At 46.1% G+C, this 22638-nt stretch overlaps 3 protein-coding genes across 4 annotated transcripts; 1 reads left to right on the top strand and 2 right to left on the bottom strand.

Annotated features, from left to right (window-relative positions):
* The first annotated feature begins 8475 nt into the window (after positions 1-8475).
* LOC123113081 (probable protein phosphatase 2C 70) lies at positions 8476-14428 on the top strand. Of its 2 annotated transcripts, XM_044534208.1 has the most exons (12): positions 8488-8686; positions 8857-9002; positions 10008-10071; positions 10859-10967; positions 11060-11213; positions 11786-11911; positions 11992-12115; positions 12194-12270; positions 12349-12401; positions 13644-13698; positions 13785-14014; positions 14138-14428. In XM_044534208.1, the coding sequence occupies exons 2-12, from the start codon at positions 8886-8888 to the stop codon at positions 14175-14177; spliced, it is 1149 nt and encodes a 382-aa protein (XP_044390143.1). In that variant the 5' UTR covers positions 8488-8686; positions 8857-8885; the 3' UTR covers positions 14178-14428. The 2 variants fall into 2 exon arrangements, with proteins under 2 accessions (XP_044390144.1, XP_044390143.1); XM_044534209.1 differs by having other exon boundaries at positions 8476-9002; positions 14103-14428.
* LOC123113083 (mavicyanin) lies at positions 14329-15322 on the bottom strand. Its single transcript, XM_044534210.1, has 2 exons — positions 15095-15322; positions 14329-14965 (listed from the first exon to the last, which is right to left on the bottom strand). The coding sequence occupies exons 1-2, from the start codon at positions 15252-15254 to the stop codon at positions 14622-14624; spliced, it is 504 nt and encodes a 167-aa protein (XP_044390145.1). The 5' UTR covers positions 15255-15322; the 3' UTR covers positions 14329-14621.
* Positions 15323-18352: 3030 nt separating this feature from the next.
* On the bottom strand, positions 18353-22403 carry LOC123113080 (transmembrane 9 superfamily member 8). The gene is made up of 7 exons (XM_044534207.1): positions 22120-22403; positions 20775-20939; positions 20571-20680; positions 20387-20492; positions 20186-20298; positions 19933-20086; positions 18353-19825 (listed from the first exon to the last, which is right to left on the bottom strand). The coding sequence occupies exons 1-7, from the start codon at positions 22240-22242 to the stop codon at positions 18668-18670; spliced, it is 1929 nt and encodes a 642-aa protein (XP_044390142.1). The 5' UTR covers positions 22243-22403; the 3' UTR covers positions 18353-18667.
* Between the last annotated feature and the right edge of the window lie 235 nt (positions 22404-22638).

The raw sequence follows: 22638 nt of genomic DNA, 5'->3' as shown, positions 1-22638 counted from the left end.
AATCTTCGGTACATCACATCAATAAACTCATAATACCAATCATCATCGAACGTTAAGCGTGCAGACCTTATGGGTTCGAGAACTATGTAGACATGACCGAGACACGTCTCTGGTAAACAACCAATAGCGGAACCGGGATGCTCATATTGGTTCCTACATATTCTACGAAGATCTTTATCGGTCAAACCGCATAACAACATACGTTGTTCCCTTTGTCATCGGTATGTTACTTGCCCGAGATTCGATCGTCGGTATCTCAATACCTAGTTCAATCTCATTACTGGCAAGTCTTTTTACTCGTTCCACAATACTTCATCCCGCAACTAACTCATTAGTCACAATGCTTGCAAGGCTTATAGTGATGAGTATTACCGAGAGGGCGCAGAGATACCTCTCCGAAACACGGAGTGACAAATCCTAATCTCGATCTATGCCAACCCAACAAACATCTTCGGAGACACCTGTAGAGCACCTTTATAATCACCCATTTACGTTGTGACGTTTGGTAGCACACAAAGTGTTCCTCCGGTATTCGGGAGTTGCATGATCTCATAGTCTGAGGAACTTGTATAAGTCATGAAGAAAGCAGTAGCAATGAAACTGACACGATCATAATGCTAAGCTAACGGATGGGTCATGTCCATCACATCATTCTCCTAATGATGTGATCTTGTTCATCAAATGACAACACATGTCTATGGTTAGGAAACATAATCATCTTTGATTAACGAGCTAGTCAAGTAGAGGCACACTAGGGACTATATGTTTTGTCTATGTATTCACACATGTACTAAGTTTCCGGTTAATACAATTCTAGCATGAATAATAAACATTTATCATGAATTAAGGAAATAAATAATAACTTTATTATTGCCTCTAGGACATATTTCCTTCACCCGCCACCACGCCCCCCCCTCCCCGGTCGCCGGTCGGAACCGCTCTTCCGTGTACATATACGAACTTCCTAGGTCGATTCCCTCCTGTTCCCGTCCTCGTCGCCGCCGCCGTTCAGAAGCCACCTGAGCTCCCGAGAGTTCTCCCATCGCTACGTGAAGCGAGAAGCTACGTAATGAAGCTGGATATGGGAAGTTTTCAGAAGCTAGATAGATTCAGAACACGCCTTAATAATTAGTACGCTTATAAAACAAATAAAAAATCAAGTTGGGCTTTTCTAAAATAAACTGGGTAAGGTAGGGGGCAGCTTATTTTCACATCCTCAATTCTATACCTATGAATAAAGCAAAGTGATATTCTTGATTTCGTCCCGTCAATATATTTTTATCTGACAGACTTTATAAATTTCCGATTATGGTACTAAAGAACAGTTTGTTTTTGCCTCCCTAGGTAGCACATCCACGCTCACTGCATTGGGCCTGCTTTAGTCTAGCCCGTCCATGTGCAACTTCCTGGTCCATCACTTATGCCATGATGATCGTTTGTCTCGTGATGTGTTTGTGAGGATGACAGTGACGCTTTGGGCGATATGGACATCGAGGAGGAAACTCATGCATGAGGGAATTAATTGCAGAGTTAGATTAATCAGCGCCATGAACATTATACTCCTGCAAGAGATGTCGGGCCAAATCCAACAATGAAGAAATGGATCTCTCCACCTCCTGGTAAGGTGAAAATTAATGTAGACGCGGCAGTTTCTTCACATGAAAATTTCAGTGCTGTAGTTGCAGTTTGCATAAGCGAGCAAGGCGAGTTTTGGGAGCTTAAGTTTTTGTTATACATGGTCTTTCAGATACATCTTCTCTTGAAACAGTGACTTGCCGAGAAGCCCTTTCTCTAGCACAAGATCTTGGACTACAACAGGTTCATATTGCATCGGATTGCAAGAATGTTATTAAACACATACATGAATCATCAAGTGGTATCTATGGTGGAGCGAACACGGATATAAAATCATGGTGCAGTAGTTTTATTTCGTGTGTTTTCATTTACTAGCAAACATGCCCGTGCGTTGCAACGGGAGAAAACAGCCTTCACCCGCCCTTATCCACTGAGCATGGCTAAAGACTTCACCCTCATGCCCATAACATAATAAACATGATTAATACCTCAGCCTCAAGTCCACATCCTTCATTTCAATATAACACCAGTCACATGTTTCCACTTGTCGTCTTTGCCGTCCTCATCGCCGGTGGTCGTAGTACCAGTTGTCACTAACCAAGGTTGGCAAGGCCCAATAGCTGGATTGTTGAGCCGCCTTCATGTCCGATGAAGATCAAGAGCGTTGAACACAGTTTTCTTTATCATCTGGCTAATATAATAGAGAAAAGCACTACACATAATATATGTCTGTGTCATGTAAATTGAGTAGTTTATATTAGATAGACCATGAAATCTTAGTTGGACTCCTCATGCATTTTGACGGGACTCACTGGGCCGAGTGAGACTGGTTGTACGTGAAGAGACGACAGAGAAAAGGATTCCTTCCATATCCCTAGTTTCATAAACTGAAGTAAACCAAAGAATCATGTGGGCATATTTCAAAAATTCGCCGAGTTTTATTAATATAGGTATAGATTAAAATAATTTAGCTACAATACCTCCCAGTTTAAAAAAACATGTTTACAAAATGTTTGCCTTTTCAAATTTAAAGTTCAAAAAATATTTGTGTTTTTAAAATGTTTGCAAATTCGAGAAATAATCACAACAGTACCTCCTAGTTTTAAAAAGTTGTTTGTGTTTTAAAAAATACTCATGTTTCAAAAAAAGGCAAATATTGTTCTTTAAATAAAATGTTTGACTTTAATTTTTTTATTAACAACTTTGCAAAAATTTCGCGTCCTAAAGTATATTCACTTAAAAAATATTTTCCTCTCAGTATCTGGCGCGACAGTGTACTTAATTTAACATTTTTGGTGCTAATTAAATAGATACAGTAGTTTTGTTTACTATAGTGGTTAGCACCTGAGTGCTATAGCGTGAGTGGTTGGCTTCGATTCCTTGCGTTGCAGTGTTTTTTCTTGCTAAATCTTTTACTGGCGCGGACTGTTTGTACGCTAATGGGCCGGCCCATTGCTGCTCTGTCCGTCCTGTGATTTTTTTTCTGACAGAAATAAAGTGGGAGAACGAGAAAACGCCCGCATGAGGAAACACCTGGGACGTACAAAAATTATGTGGGTCCCACCATGAACATGAGGAAACATCTGGGACGTGCAAAAATTATGTGGGTCCCACCGTGAACGAAAAAAACTGAAAAAACAATTCTCCTTTTAATATTAGGTAAAGATGAGTCGAGGGCGTCGAACTATGAACCTCAGGTACTAGCTAGGTATGCATTTTTTTTAGATCAGGGACGACATGTCTGGTTGGGTCAGTCTCATGATCCGGTTGTTTTACCTGTTTTTGTGAACTTTGATCAATAAAGTAAAGCAAATTTTTACATAAAAAATAGTAAAGCAGGTTTCGCTCCCAAAAAAAAAACCTACGCCGCAACGATTTGTGCTAGCCCACCCTACACACACCACACACCCGAATGTCGACGCCAAGGGAAAAGGGTTGAAAATGCACTCAGGAAAAAAAGGGGAAGAAGATATTTTTCTGGGAGAAAAGAGAAATAATTTCAGAAAGGAAAAAAACTCACGGATGATACATGTACATATCCCCTAATCCCTGTTCATGTCAGAAGATAATATACAGCGTATCCCGCACCCCATGGCGGGCGATCTCCACCTTGGTTGGTCTCCTCCCGTTCTCTGCGGCCAGTTGCTAGATATTGTTCCCATGCACGCACGTAAGCAACGCCGTCACTATATTACGGATTGTTAATCCGCCCGGAGGATCCTTCTAAATCCGTCGCCCACGTCCAGACATCCCGCACCCACCACACCACACCACAGAGGCAGGGGGACCAGCTGCTAATCGACCGTAGCACCGTCGTCAAAGCCACCATCGCCATTAACTAGTGACGAACAGCTGCCGGTGCGAGGACACCGTACGCGCGCGATCTTGCAGATTAAGGGCGGGGAAATCCGACAGGTTCGCATGGGTGATTAACTTAGTGGCCATGCTCAGGGTCGGCAGCTAGCGCGATTGTTAATTGGGCCGGGGCGGGTGGCACACACATGGCGACAGAATCCCCCAGGATATGATCTCGCATGCAGAAGCACACCACGAAGGAGCCCCAAAAGGATTTCCAACCCATTAACTAATTATATCAAGGGACAGAAAACTAAGGAGAGCTAAACATGCATGCATGAGACATCGGATTGTTTCTAGATTTGTCATGCGAGAGAGCGCCTCCAAAGCAGGCAGAAGAGCTTATGATAAACGGGTTCTGAAAAAGATTACTGCGACATGTGGGATCCCAAAGATCATCTCCGTACGAACAGTTCAAGGGGCTTGTGAAATCAGATGATTACGTTTTTTTTGGTGGCATCAACCATCAGGGTTCAAGTTCTAGGCTTGTCGCTAGTGTTTGTGTTTTACTAGATGTGAGTGTTCGTGCATTCATAGAAATGAGTATATGTATGTGTATGTGACCATTTGTGACTGTATTGTGTTAAAACAAAAGGTTCAAGAGGCCCTCCCTTCTACCTCATTTTCGGTTTCTGGAGTGGCTGGTAATTACGAAGTGCGCCATTTACCTCAACATCTCTTCCTCGTCGATTGCCCCCAAACCTTTGCGACCACCCCACCTACCTACACAGGTTGCGTGGCGGGTGTGAGATTACAAAAGTCCACCACAATTAAGAGATACAGTCTTAGCAAGATGTGTGTGTTGAGCATTGTTGAGGAAATCGTTAACTGTTAGCTGCTCGGTTGGCTAGCGAGTAGGAAATTAGCATGCTAATTGGCAAGTTAATCAATTAATCAATTTATCAGCTACTCGTTAACCCTGCGAATAGGGATTAATCGGTAAGTTATATGGTTAATCGGATGAATTCTTGGACAGGGGTGTTGAAAGTCGCCCATCATTGGAAATCATCCCGGGACCCTAAATAAAAAGATTAATGTAACATTTGTGAGGCACAAAGCTTGCTAAGGGCTACTTCGTTTGAGAATTATTGATGGCTGCTATAACATTTAAAAGAACGGGCCCTAAAGCTCCCTAGATTAGGAGGTGAACTAAATTTAAAATGTACTCCAGGTATACTTGGTCTAAAAAATTCTGAAAATATTTTTAAAATAAACTTGACCCTCCATTGTACTTTTAAAAAAATCCACAAAAGGAAAAACCCCGTTGATTCCTTAAAAAAACCGGTAAAAATAGTGTGAATAGTGACCTATAATAGCAATACAAAAAATGCCCTTAAGTTAACGCTAGTTTTTTATTCTCGAAAAATTATGTACTAGTGCAAAAGAAAGTCAGGTTTAATATAAAAACTTTTATACTATTTTGATTTATTTTTTAATTATTAAAATTTTCCTACCCACGAACCAAAGGCATTTCCCATGTATACTTTTTTATACAAAAGGGCCGAAGGGGCCCCCGGCCAACAAGGCCGGCCAGGGAAAGTACTCCTACATACATGCAGGAGACCAGATTGAGCTTCTTTCTTGCTCTATTAACTACCAGTCGATGTCAGGTATAATGTCTCAGAAAAAAGTCGATGTCAGGTGTACTCAGGTTGGGGTACGTCGTAGAATGTTGGAATTTTGGTTCTCACTATAAACTATAAAGGCCGCTGGTTGAATCATTGCACTTGCACCAGACACTAGTGACTACTAGTCCTGATGGGATGCCACTGCCAGGTGTAACCAAGTGCTCCGTACGCACGTAACCATCGTCGAACTCACCAATGGCGCTGTTCGTTCACCAACCACTACGCCTGCCGGGTCGACAGGTGGAATAACGATCGATGACACGTGTCAACCAGCCAGGAGGCCCAGCTTAGATTAGCTATCTAGCTGACGGGGATTGCCTGCGAGCACGGGAGTTTGGGAGAGTCCTTTTCAGCTCAAATGCCTGCTGATAAGTATTTCTTTCAGTTTCATCAGACAGGTTTTTACCTTTCGGCAAGGTCTGGTCGGCAGCGGCTACCGACGTGGGTGGCATGGGTTGGACGGCGACGAGACAGAATGAGAGTGATGCGGATGTCCTGATCAGAGGTGCGGCAGTTGTTATTAGTAGAGAGAAAAAAGAGCTTCCAAATGTATAAAACGTACTGGTCGGCACTATGGATCCGTCCTTTCATTCACTGAGCTAACTACTGGTACAGGGAGGATTTTCATATGAATTCCGCAGGATCCTTTTCTGCTTAATCCGTGCTAAAAGATTGTTTCCTGCGGATTTAAAACCTTTCATGAAGAATCCTTTGCCCTTTTGTAAAGAAAATCTGACGAAGTGGCACACACATTTCTGTAACGTATAATTGAAGTGGTCGTGCCACTATATTTTCACATCTTGAGAATCCTATGAATCAAATAGCCATTAATAATATGACGATTGTGCTGGCGAGTACTCTCTCCGTCCCAAAATTCTTGTCTTAGATTAGACAAATCTAAGACAAGAATTTTGGGACGGAGAGAGTATTTGAGAGTCATGCTGACTTGGTCAACCGCTCCTACATATCCCTTCCCGCCTGTATCTATATTTTTATACTCCCTCCGTTCTAAAATACATGTATTTTAGAACGGAGGGAGTACATTCTATGTTTCTAAATATAAGATGCTTTGACGGTTTAATTTAAACTGCAAAACATTTTACCTTTAGAAATAGGGGGTGTATGAAAATTCTGAAGGAAGGACGAGTTCCATGGAGGATACATTTGATAAATTCAAATTTCATATCTTTTACATTTTATTTTTTTATTGGAAAGAATACATATATACCTAGAGGCATAATGTATATGTGTGTAAATTTTCTGGACGAAATACATTAAATATGTGGTTTTTCAACACATACACGGTTCATTCTCAATGTCCATGATGTTTTCACAACTCGCATTTCAAGGTATTTCATCCAGAAATTTTATAGACATATACATTATATTCATGAATATTTTTTGGAATTTATCAAAACTGAAAAGTTTGAACTATGATTATTTTAAAAAATTGGTCTCCATGAAGCTCGACCTTCAAAATGCACTACTCCTTAGTGGACCGTTTGTATGGTTGTTGTGTGTGGCATTTCACCTAATGCAATAATCTTGGATGAGGGTGCGCCTTCTTCTGCAACATCTGCCCTCTACCCACTAGCCTCCCTACTCGATCCAATCGGTTGTCTTCCCCATATGCGGCCAGTATCGCTATAGCGCCGCCTCATCCGATCACTGCCGCCACTGATCATGCACCTTTCTAACCCCCACCACACCGTGCCAATTTCCTCAACGACGGTGTCCCTACCCGCACAACGAACCATCAACCATGTTACCATGTCTAGCTAGGTCAAGGAGCCAACGTCATCATCGTCAGCTCGAGCGGAACTTGAATGAAAAATGAAGAACTACTTACCTATATGGCATCTGCAATGATTGGGTGATATGAAACGAACAAATCATTTCCGCTTTCCCTGCTCCGTGACCTAGGTGTACAGGCAAGCGACCATCTACCTTCTTCGCTAGTGAGTCCATGGATCCCCTCTCCCTTCGTACGTCACTTTGCTGACGGAGGAGGCAGGGAATCCCAAAGCATTGGTCCGATGGTTGTATAATTAGGAATAAAGTTAGGTTTTTGTCTATGATTGGCGGTCATGAGACGTTGGCGTGGAACAATGTCTGCCCCTCCCGCCCTCGTTTCGGTGGTGCTTATTTGTATCATTGAGAGGCATGTTCCCGGATCTGCTTCTTTGGCCTGGATTTTTCGTCTGCATGTTTGTCTCGGTGGCATTCTTCGACGGAGCGGATATTGTCATTGTGCTTTTTAGCCCTTCGACTCCAGTTCCGATCGACGAAGGTTAACCAGTTTCGGCCTTGTTAGAGAGCGTGTGAGATTTGTGTTCCTCAACTCCCTCTGGCCAGACCCGGGGCATTCTACAAGCCCTCTCCGATGTTCTCCTCTCCGGAGTGGCGATTTTCTACATAGATCGTAGGTACCAACATCTTTTGGTCTACACCAATTACTTTTACATACCTTTTTTATAGGGGATTCGATTACTGCTTCTACAAGCTCCTGGGTGGTTTAGACAAGTTTGCTCCGCCGGGACAGAGACCCAGAGGCAGCAATGAGCTTTAGTCACGGCATGCTGCGATGGATGCGGCAGGGAGAAGACTTTGACACCTCAAGGAATGGGACGTATTTTTCAGCCTTGATAATATATTTCATAATCATGAGAATGTATTTCAAGGGTATGTGATATTACTTGATATATATGCCTTTAAAAAAAAGAGAAGGCATGGTTGAACTAACCGCATTGTGCACGGTCCACTAGGTCCAAAACTAACCGCATGCCACAACTAGCATGCCGGTTTTTATTTATTTTACTAGTCCGGGGAGGCGTGGGCGGAGGGAGAAGCGGAGATCAGAACCGTCCACGGCAGAGCGAGCGAGAGAGGGGAGCCCGAAGCCGGCCGGCAGGGAGGCGATCCGGGGAGCTGGCGGTGAATAGAAAAGGCGGAGAGTAGATACGCAACATCTTCCCCGAATCCCCCACCCCACCCCACCTCCTCTCCCCCGCCCCCGCGCCGCGGCGACGGAAAGCCACCTCCATACAAATACGGAGGAGAGACGCTCCACCCTCCTCCTCCTCCTCCTCCGCGTCCGCTCCACCGCCCGCCCGCCCGCCGCGACCGCAGTGAGTCCCTCCCCACCCCGCGCCTCATCCGCCGAATCGCGCCCCCGCTCCCGCCGCGGGGCCGCAATTGCCGCAATCGCGCGGGCCGGGGTCGCAGGCGCAGTCGCGGCCGAGACGGGCTGTAGCAGTGACGGCGAGGGCCTTGTTGTTGTTGTTGCTGGTTGACGCAGGTGCCGCCGGGCTCGAGGGCTAGGGCGCCATGGGGACGTACCTCAGCACGCCCAAGACGGAGAAGCAGACCGCGGACGGCGAGGGCACCCGCGTCCGCTACGGCCTCGCCTCCATGCAGGGATGGCGGACCACCATGGAGGACGCCGTGAGTTCCTCCTCTCCCCACCTCCCCTGCTCTCTCTGTTTTGCGTTCTGTGCGCGCCGCTCGGCACGGTACGGCCTAGGGTGCGCAGGCAGCGCGTGGCTCGATGCGCCAGTGTGTGGGGAATGAATCCGCGGCGGCTCGGGGGGTCCCGGGGTGGCGCCTCTCGCGTAGATAGATTCGCTCGCCCGCGTCATGATGAGTTAATTGGTCGGCGGTGGTGCGATGGTGCGATGAATTCCCGTTAGCGATTCCCCGCAATGGCGTTTCCCGTACTGCTCCACGCAGAGGTTTGGTTTGCATCGGGAGTTCGCTGTTTGTGATTCCGTCCTGCCCTGTTCATTCGCGTCACGAGTTTATCTGCTGAACTGACGCCCCTGAATTCCATTGTGATTCACCCCCACTGGCGGTAGCGGTTTGTCAGACTGTCGCTTGCATTGTGAGTTCGCTGTTTCTGACCCCGTTATTCATTTGCCTCGTGTGATTGGGTCTCTTCCTGTTATTTGGGAACCGACCACACCACCTAGTCAGAATTAAAGTTGTTACTCATTCACCCAATGGCAACATTTTCCGTGCAAACGGAAAGGCTCTCGGCGTAGCGGTTTGTCGGTTGCCACCTGCATTGGTAGCTTTCTATCTGTTGTTCGCCCGCCAAATCGCCTTTCCTCTATAAGGTGGAAAGTTTGAGACGCGGTTTGTCGGCTTGCGACTTGCACCGGAAATTCCATTGGTTCGCTCAATGGCGCCAGCGCTTCTCTATAGGCGAAAAGCTTGAGATAGCGGTTTATCGGCTTGCTGACTTGCATTTGGGAGTTCACTGCTAGCTAGCTCATGTAAGTGGATTCTGATTCTGACGTATGACTGAAGTTGGAGATTTAGAGTGCTGCATCATATCTGAAGATATCTTGTCGAGGATAAGAGTTGTTTGCTTGTGATACTCAAGTTTGAGTGTATCCGCATGTTTATTACTCGTTAAAATCTGACTTGGGCACCTGTTTACCCTTGTAGCATACTGCTGTGCCACAGCTTGATGAACGCACATCCTTTTTTGCCGTTTTTGATGGCCATGGAGGTAAATACTGCCTGTTTTCTCTTCTCGTTTAACTTTATACCGTACCATCTATTCAGTCGTACCTGTTCTGTTTGTTTCACAATGGTCTGTACCTATTTTGGTTTAAGCTGGTCACATCTTACTTTGAGTGGATTAGTATAATCTAACCCTTTAAAACCTTCCATAGAACAAAATTCTGTATTGTTACCTTACACTAAATCATGCATTGCACATCACTATGTGGTTTGCTGTTATTCTGTTCAACATAAATATAATTAGCACTATTTTATCATCCTGGTACTTTCATACAGTATTGGATGTGTATAGCTATTGACAGGACTGCAATGTTCACGTTAACTGGCAGGACTTGTTATTTGATCATCATTTTTGCTTACTGTGTTGTCCTCTCCTGAAGGTTCATGGCCTTTTGATTCCCTCATTGGATTTTATTTTTTTGAAACCTAAAAGATTGCTTCAACAACAATATGTGTTCACTGGCTTTATTAACTCTGAGAATTAAACATTTGTAGCATTGACTAGTTGTTGTGCGTATGCTGTGGAGATTAGCTATGTTGAGTTTGGCTTTACAGCATGGCAGTATCCTAACATGGCAATAGCCAATCAAATGACTCAGTAGCTACATGTTTCCATTTAACCATTGGATGTAAGAGATAGAAGCACATATTTGGAAAATGTCAGTTGAAAATTTACACGTGCTTTTGCTTTTGGTGAAAAAAATAGCTGCATTATGTGTTGTCTTCTTATGTGTGACGTGAATTTATTAGCCAATACAAAATAAAATTTACAGGGAAAGCGGTTGCTAAATTCTGCGCCAAACATCTACACATGCAATTCTTAAGAAGTGCGGCATATTGTTCTGGTGATTTAGCTTCTTCTGCTCGGAAAGCCTTCTTGAGGTATCTACCATGTTCTTTCTTTGCACTGTGGTATGCTTTTTGCTTGAAACTGACATGCTTGATGGTTCAATGAATCTGTATTGCTCTTTCAGAATGGACGAGATGATGAAAGGGCAAAGGGGATGGAGAGAACTGGCTGAGCTGGGAGAAAAGGGGCCAAAGTTTGCTGGAGTGCTGGAGAGTATAATTTGGTCTCCCAAAGCTGGAGATGCAGAAAAACTTGGGGACGGATGGCACTCGGAGGAGGTAAAATTGCTTCCTCCTCCTTCTCTCTCTGCTCAATCCTTTCTGCTGGATATGGAATCGAATAGGTTACTTTTCATGGCACAGATCATCTCTTATTTGAGAATAAATTTGATGGATAGAACTGCTTGGATTGTGGGCATTTCTCAACCCATATTTAAAGAGGGGTTTTCTTTAAATTGGTGATGTTGTTAAGCAAAGTGGGTTGGGTAGGAGGCTTGTGCCCTGCTTTAGAAAGGGAGACGGATGGAGTTTCTGCAGGGATGGGTGGGAACTGGGCCGGTGGATTGCTCAGATGAGATTAGTGAATCTCCTAATACTGACCAGTCGTAAAACAGACTGCAGATTGTTCCATACCCCTGTATTGAAATACGAGAACATATCTGCAGTAATTACCTAACATCATTGTTTCTAAAACATAGGTCCGTCATGTTACTTGCAGTACAACAATGTTGGGGTGTTATATTTATATGTGCCCTTGTTTCTTATACAGTAAACTCACAAAAACTAGTTTTATGATGTTCTAGTGAATATTAAGTTTACCGGACCTTTTTTTAACTATGCTACTGTACCAGGGTCCTCATTCAGATTTTTCTGGGCCAACATGTGGAAGCACAGCGTGTGTGGCTATCATAAGAAATGATCAACTGGTTGTTGCAAATGCCGGGGATTCCCGGTGTGTTATCTCAAGGAAGGGTCAGGTATGCCAGTTGTAACTATCTTTAGTTGTAATTGAAGTATAAATGCTAGCTTATGTTTTCCGAACTCATCTACTGTTAAGGCTCGCGATTTGTCACGAGATCACAAGCCAGAACTTCAGTCAGAAAAAGAGAGGATTGAGAATGCTGGTGGTTACATTGTTGCTGGGCGGGTCAATGGAAGTTTGAACTTGACAAGAGCAATTGGTAGCGCACACTCCTCAAGTAAAACGTTTATATATTGGATATATTATTGGTACTCATTTTTGTAAATCTAATCCCCAGGGGACATGGAGATGAAAGAAAATAAGCTTTTACCAGCCGAGAAACAGACTGTCTCAGCTGAACCTGAAGTGAACACAGTGAGTTTTGCTGCCTCTTTTCTGTCAGTTTTGTTTGAACAAAATTACTCAACTCAGAATTGCATTACTGTTGGTCAGGTTACACTTTCTGAGGATGATGAGTTCATTGTTTTGGCCTGTGATGGTATATGGTATGAATTTTTGGCTGTAATAATTATTCATTCTCAGGGTTGAGACTTATCGTGATACCTGCTTTGCCTGTTTTTTCTTGCCGTTCATGATTTATATAATAGTAAAGGGCTTCCCAATTGTACCTTTTGTATCAGAGTCATGAAACTTGAAGAGGATATAACACAATTATTTTCCTTGATTTCCATGTACTATAACTACTGTACAAAAGCATAGAGGGAAAGAAAAACTTGCCACCACCGGGCATGCCATTGTTTGATCTGGGCACTACATATGATGCATGTTAATCAAGAACACATGGCTATGTTGGCAAGTTGACATAGTACAGGAGCTTATTGTCATCATTCATCAACATAATTGACATGGCACATATTTACTAGCTTTACAAGTTGCTGCTAAATTTTCAAAATTTTGCTGAGGGTCAGTATGTTTGCAGTTCTGAACCTTAAATAACAAGTACGCAATAGTTTGTGCTAAGGATAGACCGAAAGCATAACATGGTGTTTTCCCAGTGTAACATTCTGGGCGCTTAGAGCCCATTGACACACAATTCTGCTGAGATGTTATGTTGTCTCTTGAAGATTGAGAGCACAATGGTCGCTCAACAGAACTGGTGCCTTATTTCAGATGCCACGTACACCCAGACAAATTATATTCAGTACTAAATTTGAATTGGAGAATGCCAATGTGTCTTTAGAGAACTTAGTTATTTCAGCGTGTCCTTGGATCTGTAGTGACCAGTATGGCACAAATAATGTTGATCACACTCTTCTCGTATGCATCATGTTGTGATTGTCGAAGGGTTAGATTTTGTGCATTTAGCAAGCAGTGTCGGACATGGTTAGACTGATACTAGTGGAAGCTCAGTTGCAACCAGTTTTGCAGATACTACGAGACTTGGTTAGTTCCATTCCATGCCATGGAGTCAACACCTTTGATCCGGATCAGTCCAGAGTTTTTGATCTTTTAGGCTGTGGAACGTTTTCTTTTATCAACGTCATCTTAAATGCTATCACTGAAATGCTGTTCAAAATTAAGACGGATGAATTACAGATCGAAGGCAACAGAGGTTCCATACTAGAATCTGAGGCTACTTTCATAGACTCTTAGCATGCTACTTTTGTATGTGATCTGATGATGTATCAACTTATTACCTGTGTGACCTGATTGATGAGCTTTACAATGCACATAATTACACTTTCCATCATGACTTGGTTTTCATTAACTCCCTTATTTTATGACAGGGACTGCATGTCAAGTCAACAAGTAGTGGACTTTGTGCACGAAAAGTTGAAGACTGTAAGCACCTCTGTTTCGCCGAACATAGATTATTGATATCGTGTAGTGTTATGGTACTCATATACCGGGAGTTTGAAAATCCGCAGGAGGATAGTCTATCTGCTGTGTGTGAGAAAGTGCTTGACCGGTGCTTGGCGCCTGAGAGTGGCGGGGAGGGTTGTGACAACATGACGATGATCTTGGTTGTGCTCAAGAAGCCTACCGAGTTGGCCGCTACTTCTAGCTCGGAGCAATCTCCGGTCATGCCTACCAAGTCGGCTGCAGCTACTTCTAGCTCGGAGCAATCTGCAGTCACCAACGAAGAGATGCGGCCCAGGTAAGCAAGCTTTTCCTCTGTCGAAGCAACTAAGACCATATAACAGATTATGAAATCCCACATTGTAAGACCCGAGCTACTCTTTCAGAATCTGAGCCCCTCCCCTGTCCCCTTTGTGAACAGCGAGCCTGATGCCCCAAAGACCCCGACGTCGTCGAAGTAGCGCTCCGAGGCAAAGCGATGGTCAGAAGGTCGTGACCCGGTCGAAACAGCAGCGCTCCGAGTCCAAGCCACATGGTTCAGAAAGGTCTGATCGGTGATAGACAAAATCGGATAGCAGTAAGTGAAGTGGTGTATATAACAGAGGGATTCTATTCAACAATTCCCATAGGGTTTGTTCTTGTAGCCTTTTGTCCAATATACATAGCAGCATCTTGGTTGGTGGATAAATTGCAGAGCTTCTTTTTTTTCCCAGCGATTTGGGTCTATCTTGATGAATTGCAACTAGCGTGGTCATTCATGAGTACATTCTACTGGTACTCGAAATCGACGATGCAGACGTGCTTACATTACATCAGGAAAGCTAGCTAGTTAAATGCACCCCAATTAGACTAGATTGGAGACCATGTCTGGGTCAATCGCTGCAGATGATGCTCCTAGTTAGGACCTAAAGGGCAATGATGGCAGCAGCTCCCAGCGCGGTGACCACCGCTGCCGCTGCCGGCCACGCCCCTGCGGTGAAGGAGGCGGATGGGTTGTCGGCGCCGGGGGCGGGCGGGGGGTAGATCTGTGGGCCGAGATCGAAGATGCCAGGGGCGACGGTGATGGCGACCTTCATGCCGGCCTGGCAGAAGCCGTTGCCGCAGATGAAGAAGTAGGTGCCTGGGTCCGGGAGCGGGATGAAGTCCTTGCCGGAGGTCCAGTTGCCGGTGACCCCGGCCATGGTGCAGTTGTCGTAGCCCGTCTCGTTCACCGCGAACACGTTGTGCGTCCCCTTCTGGTACCGGAACGCTGCAAATCAGGAATGAGTGAGGGTGGAGGCGGCAGGGACGTAGTAGATCTGGTGGAGCTGGAGCTAGTGGAGGGGAGGCAGAGGTGAAGAAAAGAGAGGTCGAGGTGAGGGTTTTTGTTTGGGCATACAGATGAGGTCGCCGGCGTAGAAGGTCTGGTTGGCGGACCAGCCGGAGTAGTTGATGTTGGGGTTCCACCCGCGGTTGGCCCCCACGATGTGGTCCGTCGCGTCCGCGCACCCCGCCGCCACGGCCACGGCCACGGCCAGCAACAGCGCCTTGGATGCCATTGCTCAGCTCCGCTGCAGTGAGACCGAGTGTGAGCAGGGCAGAGGAGTGGCGAGCAGAGTGAGCAGTGAATGGGGAAAGCGAGCAGAGCACGGGGGCAACAGTGGCATATAAGTAAATTGCTCGTGCCAGGGCGCACTGATTGGTGGTCTCGTGGCCATCCTGGCCCACTCCTGGCCGGGGCAGCAGCAAGCAAGCAGTGGGTTCTCCGCAGATTCGTCGGGGGTTTTGAGTTTGGAACTTTGAATCCTTTACGCGCCACGGCAAAGTCGCCGGCAAAATTTTGCCGGTGGGGCAGTCCAAATAAATAAATAAAAATTCGCCCCTTGCGCTCCCTCCACGGTCGCCGTGCTAATAAGCAACGCATCCACATGCCACAAATGCCGGAGCAATTCCATGGTGATGCCCAAAGCGTGCTCTAGGAGGGAGAGATACAATGATACCACACCAGTACTAGACTGGTAAGAGGCGTAGAGCTCTAGAGCAATGGTACTGGCTGAAAGCTTTTACAACCTTACAAGCGAGTCCACCTTGTAAGGTCGACCGAATACCGGAAAGAATCAAGCAAACCATGCTGGTCTCGGATGCGCTCAGAGACGACAAATGGACGTGGGTGGGAAAAGCACGGGAAATACTCAGCCCGCTCGGCATATGCGGCCCGGTTTATGGGTCGAGAGGTGTCCACAAGAACGGCATTCACTTGAAAACCCAAAGCACCACTAAGATGTCGCTTCTTAGCCTGGTTGGCCATTTGCTGGACGTCTGACAGATTAGCAAGCCGCAGGCTACCTCACCAAGACTCTTGCCCTATGTGCAACCAACAGGATGAAACTATCCAACACCTAATGCTAGGGTGTGTCTTTGCAAAACATGTTTGATTTGCGATGGGGCAAATGACCGGAAGGGTGGAGCTTGAGCACCGACAACACGAGGCCTTGGAGCAATGGTGTACAAGGCAGGATGAAAGCTCAACCAACCGGAAAGCAACTAGAGCCAAGTGTCTGCTCGGGATGTGGATGATATGGAAGCATTGGAATGATATTGTATTCAACGGGGTGACACCGTCGGTTACACAAACCATCCAGCGGATTCGAGACGAGGGCAAGCTATGGGCAAAGGCGGGATTATTTGAGGGTGAGGCTCAACGGTTGGGTGTAGACCTTGTAGACTGGGAGATGAGTGAACCTTAGGTGGTGCCGGATAAAATCCACATGTAAATAAATCATGTAACGGTGGATTTGGGGAGTCTCTCCCCCTATCTTCTTTAATGAATGATACGCACACTCGTGCGTACTCGAGAAAAAAAAAACTCACAAGCAAATTTCAGGATTGGATTGCCACGTTACTTCCCTCTTCCTCTTTGCGATTCCTCCTCAACGGGTTGCCCGGGCTCCCTATCAAACTTGGCCGAGGGCTTCGACAAGGGGACCCTTTTTTCCATTGCTATTCGTCTTTGCAATTGACCCTCTTCCCCAAATCCCCGATCTTGCAACTAGAAAAGGCATTATACACAAGATTCGAGGACGTGGTGCCATAGTGTGAACATTCCTCTATGCGGACAACACAACCATTTTTATGCCTCCAATTAAGAGGGGCCTTGAAAACCCCTTGACCATCTTAAGGGGTTTTGGCAATGTGACGGGCCTTTGCGCCAACTTCCATAAAAGTTCGGTGGTGCTCATTCGATGCAATCATCTTGATTTGGGGCATATCCTCCATAGCGTTCCAGTAACTAGAGCTTATTTCCCTATGGAATACTTGGGCCTCCAAGTCTCGGTTTGGCAACTTAGGAAGGTTGACTTCCAATATCCTGAAGACAAAGCGGTCGAAAATTGGTAACTTAGGTGGGTCAAAACATCACCATCATTCGGCGCACGCCCCTCGTCAAATCGGTCATCATCTCTCAAGCGGTGTACTCCATCACGCCCCTCATTGTGTCGCACGGCTCTCTTCATAACCTCAACAAGATGAGAGGGCTTTCCTTTGGTCTGGTTCAGACAAGACGACGAGGACCAAGTGCAAGGTCAATAGAGAGGTGGTTTGTCGTCCTCCAGAATACTGAGGCCTTGGGGTCCTGACACCGAAAAATATGCACGTGGTTGCCGCTGAGATGGCCTTGGTATGAATGGACAGAGCCAAACAAGCTTTGAGTGGGGTAGGGTAACCCATGCAACGGGAAGGCCTTGATTTCTTCTATGCCTCCACCGCTATCACTGTTGGCAATGGTGCCAAAACACCTTTCTGGGATTCCCCTTGGCTACTTGGGGGGTCCCGAGGATATTGCTCCGCTAATTTTTTAGGCCTCGAGGAGAAAGAGTTGAAAAGTGCTTGAGGCTCTCAATGGTTGGATGCTAAAGATCAACCACGACACCGTCTTCTCCAGAGACCACATATGAGAATTCTTCGCCTTTGAATGCTTGTGCATGACTACCACCTTGAAAGAAAACGAAGATGACATTGTTTGGAAGTATTCTATGGATGGAGTTTACGCTACCCCATGGACTTCACGGTTTGAAAAGTTTGAACCCTTCCAAAGGTTAAAGTCTTCGCATTGTGAGGTCGGATTTGGACTGCCGGTCGGTTGGAGAGGCATGGTTGGGCAAATTGTAGTCTTTGCCCTCTTTGCAAAAGGGAGCAAAAAACAGGCACTCACCACTTCTTCAATAAGTTTGAGTTTGTGCACATAGACACCTAAACTTGGCACTTAGAGGGATCCTTCGAGGATTGGTGGGATAAGAGAACCGACATGCAAAACTCCAATAAACGAGCTATGACCTCCCACAAGTGCAAACTGATGGAATTTTCTTGTGGTCTAGACAATTTAAAACAATTCCATGTTTACCACACCACAAGTGCGCCGCCGCCAATTCTTCTTAAAATTGTTGTCAACAAGGCTATGCTTTGGGTTACCGTAGGTGCTAAGAAACTAGGGCATATTGTATTGCGCGAGTAGTTGTCATGCCATGTATGTGAGCCACTTGTAAATCTCTATTCCCTTCTTATTTAACAGGTGAGGCAAATCTTATGCCTCCAATTCGAAAGAAAAAAAAAAACTTACAAGCAGCAAACCGACACAGCAGCACAAGAATTACAGGTCATGGAATATAAATTGAATTTTATACGCTGATCCATTAAATTCTGCCAAAACAGACAAGTCCATCACAGTGTATTGTATTCTACCCTTGTAACTCCAACATTTATCACTAACAAGTATCATCACTTGTGACCACAACAATAAACATAAATCAACAGTTCATAAACTAATCCCAAAATGTAACTTTTCCCTCAAAAGAGTAACAAACACGGGGATGATCCCCACCTTCACCTTAATCATACAATTATCACCTCTGACCGCGAAAGCTGAAAACATATGCTATGCTTCTGTCTCTGTCTCTGCCTGCTGTGCTTCCAGCGACTAATCGATCTTCACGGACGAGTAGATCATCCTCGTGAACCAGAAGCAGGCGCAGAAGCCGATGGTTCCGGTGAGCACAAAGAAGGAGAAGGAGGCGAGCAGCATGTACCCGAAGTAGAGGATGCCCGACACCAGCTTGCTGATCTGCAGCTTGGTCCAGAAGTAGAACCCAGCGTACAGGAAGAGGTAGAGCGCCGATGATCCCGAGGTGAGGTATGACCTCCACCACCAGTTGTAGTCCTCACTGCACAGCTGGAAGTAGCAGAGCACGATGGTGATCTCCGCGCACGTGATGATGAGGATCACAAACACCAGGAAGAGGAACCCAAAGATGTAGTAGAACTGGTGCAGCCAGATCGAGGTGAGGATGAAGAAGAGCTCGATGAAGACCGCGCCAAACGGCAGGATGCCGCCGATCAGGATAGTGAAGAGCGGGTTCATGTACCAGGCTTGCTCGGGGATCTGACGCGGGATCTTGTTGGTCTTCACTGGAGGCTCCATGGCGGGCTTCTTGAACCCGAGGTAGCTCCCAACAAACACAAGGGGCACTGAGATGCCGAACCAGAGGAGGACCAGGGCAAACATGGTGGTGAATGGGACAGCACCGGATGACTTCTCCCCCCATATAAGGGCATTCAAGATGAAGAAGATAACAAAGGCAATCCCTGGAAACAGGAAAGCCGTGCGCAGGGTTATCTGCTTCCACTCTGCACCCTTGAACATCTTGTAGAGTCGTGAAGAAGAATAGCCAGCAATCAACCCCATCAGGACCCAGACGAGAAGCATTGCAGTCATCAATCCTCCACGGTTCGATGGAGAGAGGAAACCTAGAACAGCAAAGATCATCGTAACCAGCAGCATGCCAAAGAATTGGACTCCAGTGCCAACAAAGACGCAGAGCAAATCAGAGTTGATTGGAGGGCGGAAAGCATCTCCGTGGACAAGCTTCCAGCCAGTTTCCTCCTGTGCCTCCTCTTGAGTTTCAAGCTGGTTGTACCTAGATATATCTCTGTACAGGGTGCGCATCATGATCATGGCCACCATACCAGATAGGAAAAGCACGATCATGAGAGAGTTAACGATAGAGAACCAGTGAATCTGATCATCAGACATCAACAGATAGGTGTCCCATCGAGATGCCCACTTAATTTCACTCTCCTGCAGAAGTAACAAAACATTCCATGAATTTTTTCATAAAGCAGATCTAACATTAAAGGTTAAGAAACTATCATGCCATAGGAGACAACAATAAACAAAAGTAGTACCTCAAAGCGAACATCATAGGTGAATATGATATCTTTGCCGACCTCAACCTCCTGAGGAGTTTCAGAATTTACTACAAACTTGCTGTTATGAGGATCACATGTGGTCAAACGAGTGTTTGCGTCATTCCAATTCCCATCAAACTGATGCTTGATGCTGGTGCAAACATATAAGACAGAACACAAAAATTAGGTACATTCCATTTAGGTATGGCAAAAAATATTAACAACACAACAAGCAAAGTTGAAAGAAAACCTGAATGGTTTGACCTCAAATCCCACTATCCTAGAAAGTTCCGAATCCTCATCCTTGTGAAACTTAACCGAAAATGACAAATGGTTGTGGATGAAGTGCTTCTCATCCTTGCTCTGGAAATATATTTATATATGTGAATTCGTTAGTCCCGATCATACATGTAAAGACATGGGTAAGCATGAACAGGCGGTATGAACTTACTCCAGCATACTGGCCCTTGATACCGACATGATATCCACCTTGGTAGGCCACCGTGTTCCTATCTGGCCTTTGAACTGGAACAACCAGTGGCAGATTGTCAAGAACCCTGCAAAGCAAACCTGGTCAATTTCAAAAAAATACCATGCCAACTAAAGTGCGACAACACCTATTATATTGTCCTTACATGTTCACGCGATATTCATCCTCAATCTTCTCCTTGAGCTCCTTTGCTTCTTTCTCAGTAACAGTTATTTTGCAGATAATCTGGCACATCTTGGGCTCTCTCATTTGAAACTGCAGTTCAGACAAGGAGGATGTTAAACTAAAAACTAGGCACATTTCCCTCCCAGGTACATAAATTCTTGATTATTCTTTACCGAATACTTACCACGTAAGGGGAGTTCTCAATTCGATCACCACGGAGAACCTCGCCAAGGTTTTCAGAGCTGTCAACTATGGTATTCGGCTTGCAGAAAGGAAGGGAGTAATACGTGTAGGGTAGCTGAGTCTTTATTGATGTCAGCTTGTTCACCTTCACCAACAGTTCATCTCCCTGTAGACAGATAAACCGAGAGATAAATGAAGGGCGTTTTTTAGCAGCAAAAAAAATGATACATGCAGATAGCTGTTCGTAGAAATATCAGATACAGTCAAAATATAAATAACTCGGCACAAAAGATATCTGGCCCAGCCAGTACAATGTCAGTTGAAGCAGATCCGGTGTGTGACCGCTTCACTCATCAGTTTGGTTTTGGAAACTACTCCCTCCGTTCCTAAATGTAAGTCTTTTTAGCCATTTCAAATGGACAACAACATACGGATGTATGTAGACATATTTTAGAGTGTAGATTCACTCATTTTGCTCCGTATGTAGTCATTTGTTAGAATCTCCAGAAAGACTTATATTTAGGAACGGAGGGAGTATGTTTCAACCATCCTACACAATATTCTATACTGCTCTGCAGAGCATCTAGTTTCCTAGGAATATGTACTAAACCCCGGTGTATCAAACAAGCATTTTTTTTAAGATTATGACATGAAAGATCCAAACAAATAAATAAACAATATATCTGATAAACGGTGCAACCTTTTAAACAGTAATAATAATAAGCATAAAAAAGCAATGTCTTGCAGGACGTGCAATTACTATCAATTGGGCATTTAAAAACGAGCAGATTTGTGCTTGGCTGAGAAGGATACTCCACTCAATCAGTTGCCATAAGCGTCTGCTTCCAATTCTAAACTGCCATAAACGATCAGATCAAACTAAGAACTACTAGATGAGATCTAAATTGCGAGAAGCGCCGCTTCCAATTCTCAGTGCCTTAAACCACCAGCACTACAAGTGCACAAGGACACGCATGCAACATAACCAACTGTGACCCAAGCCAAGCACCATGAGTGAATCTAGCGAGCACGTCCTGGATCAGAAGGGTGCGCGCAGGGAGGGAGGAGGCGACGCACGAATCATGGCGTGCGGATCCCGAGCCGACGCGCATCCTAGTGCGCCCCTGTCTGCGATCGCGGCGAAGGTAATTGGACTGTCGACGCTTGTGCGTACGGGCCTGTCCCGAGATCCGCGGATCCCGGGAACCTGCGCGCGGGGAAGCGGCGCCCGTTGACCGGATCTAGCCGGCGAGCCCGGGCGCGGGCGCGAGCTACTCATTCCCTCGGCCGGCGGGGACGGAGGGGGGCGGTGGGTGGCACCAGGGGGGGAGAAAGCGAGTTCTCACCTTGGCGAAGTCGGTGGGGGCGACGCCGGGGAGGTAGAAGGCGGCGGCGGGGGGCGCGGCGGCGAGCAGCGCGACGAGGGCGATCCCGGCGGCGGCCAGCCGGAGCATCGCCGGCGCCCGCATCGGGGATCCGCGCGGTGGCGTGGATCTGGGATGGATCGGCGAGGAGGAGGAGGAGGCGACGACCAAACCGCGCGCTGGCTGGGAAGGCAGGCGGGTGGGGCGGAGGGAAGTAGAGAAGCTTCGGGTGCGCGGATCTCAGCGCCGGGGGTTTTATTAGATAACCGGCTCTCGCGCCCAGGCCCCCCAGGAAATGTAAAATTCTGCGGAGAGCGTCGGCCCGTCCTCCGTCCACCCGCCGGACTTGACCGCACGTCCCCACGTGCCGCGCGCGTGCTCGTCTCGTTTGACCTGGCGGCGATCGATGCTGCCGCTCTGCGTTGCGTGCAGAACCAGCCAGGCAGGCCTCGAACCAAAGGTAGACCGGAGACTCGAATCAAAGTAGATGAAACTAGTGGC

This window comes from Triticum aestivum, chromosome 5B (assembly GCF_018294505.1).
Source record: "Triticum aestivum cultivar Chinese Spring chromosome 5B, IWGSC CS RefSeq v2.1, whole genome shotgun sequence".
Taxonomy (NCBI): domain Eukaryota; kingdom Viridiplantae; phylum Streptophyta; class Magnoliopsida; order Poales; family Poaceae; genus Triticum; species Triticum aestivum.
Note: the sequence above shows the minus strand (reverse complement) of the source record. Positions and strands in the feature narration are given on the sequence as shown.

What these genes read in the sequence shown, in the direction of transcription:
- LOC123113081 (XM_044534208.1), top strand. Translation starts at nt 8,886, where the DNA reads ATGGGGACGTACCTCAGCACGCCCAAGACGGAGAAGCAGACCGCGGAC. An exon ending in GAACTTGACAAGAGCAATTG is followed by an intron (nt 12,116 to 12,193) that starts GTAGCGCACACT and finishes TCTAATCCCCAG; the next exon opens with GGGACATGGAGATGAAAGAA. An exon ending in TTGGCCTGTGATGGTATATG is followed by an intron (nt 12,402 to 13,643) that starts GTATGAATTTTT and finishes ATTTTATGACAG; the next exon opens with GGACTGCATGTCAAGTCAAC.
- LOC123113083 (XM_044534210.1), bottom strand. Translation starts at nt 15,254, where the DNA reads ATGGCATCCAAGGCGCTGTTGCTGGCCGTGGCCGTGGCCGTGGCGGCG. An exon ending in CTACGCCGGCGACCTCATCT is followed by an intron (nt 14,966 to 15,094) that starts GTATGCCCAAAC and finishes CCTGATTTGCAG; the next exon opens with CGTTCCGGTACCAGAAGGGG.
- LOC123113080 (XM_044534207.1), bottom strand. Translation starts at nt 22,242, where the DNA reads ATGCGGGCGCCGGCGATGCTCCGGCTGGCCGCCGCCGGGATCGCCCTC. An exon ending in GATGAATATCGCGTGAACAT is followed by an intron (nt 20,493 to 20,570) that starts GTAAGGACAATA and finishes TTTGCTTTGCAG; the next exon opens with GGTTCTTGACAATCTGCCAC. An exon ending in CCTATGATGTTCGCTTTGAG is followed by an intron (nt 19,826 to 19,932) that starts GTACTACTTTTG and finishes TTACTTCTGCAG; the next exon opens with GAGAGTGAAATTAAGTGGGC.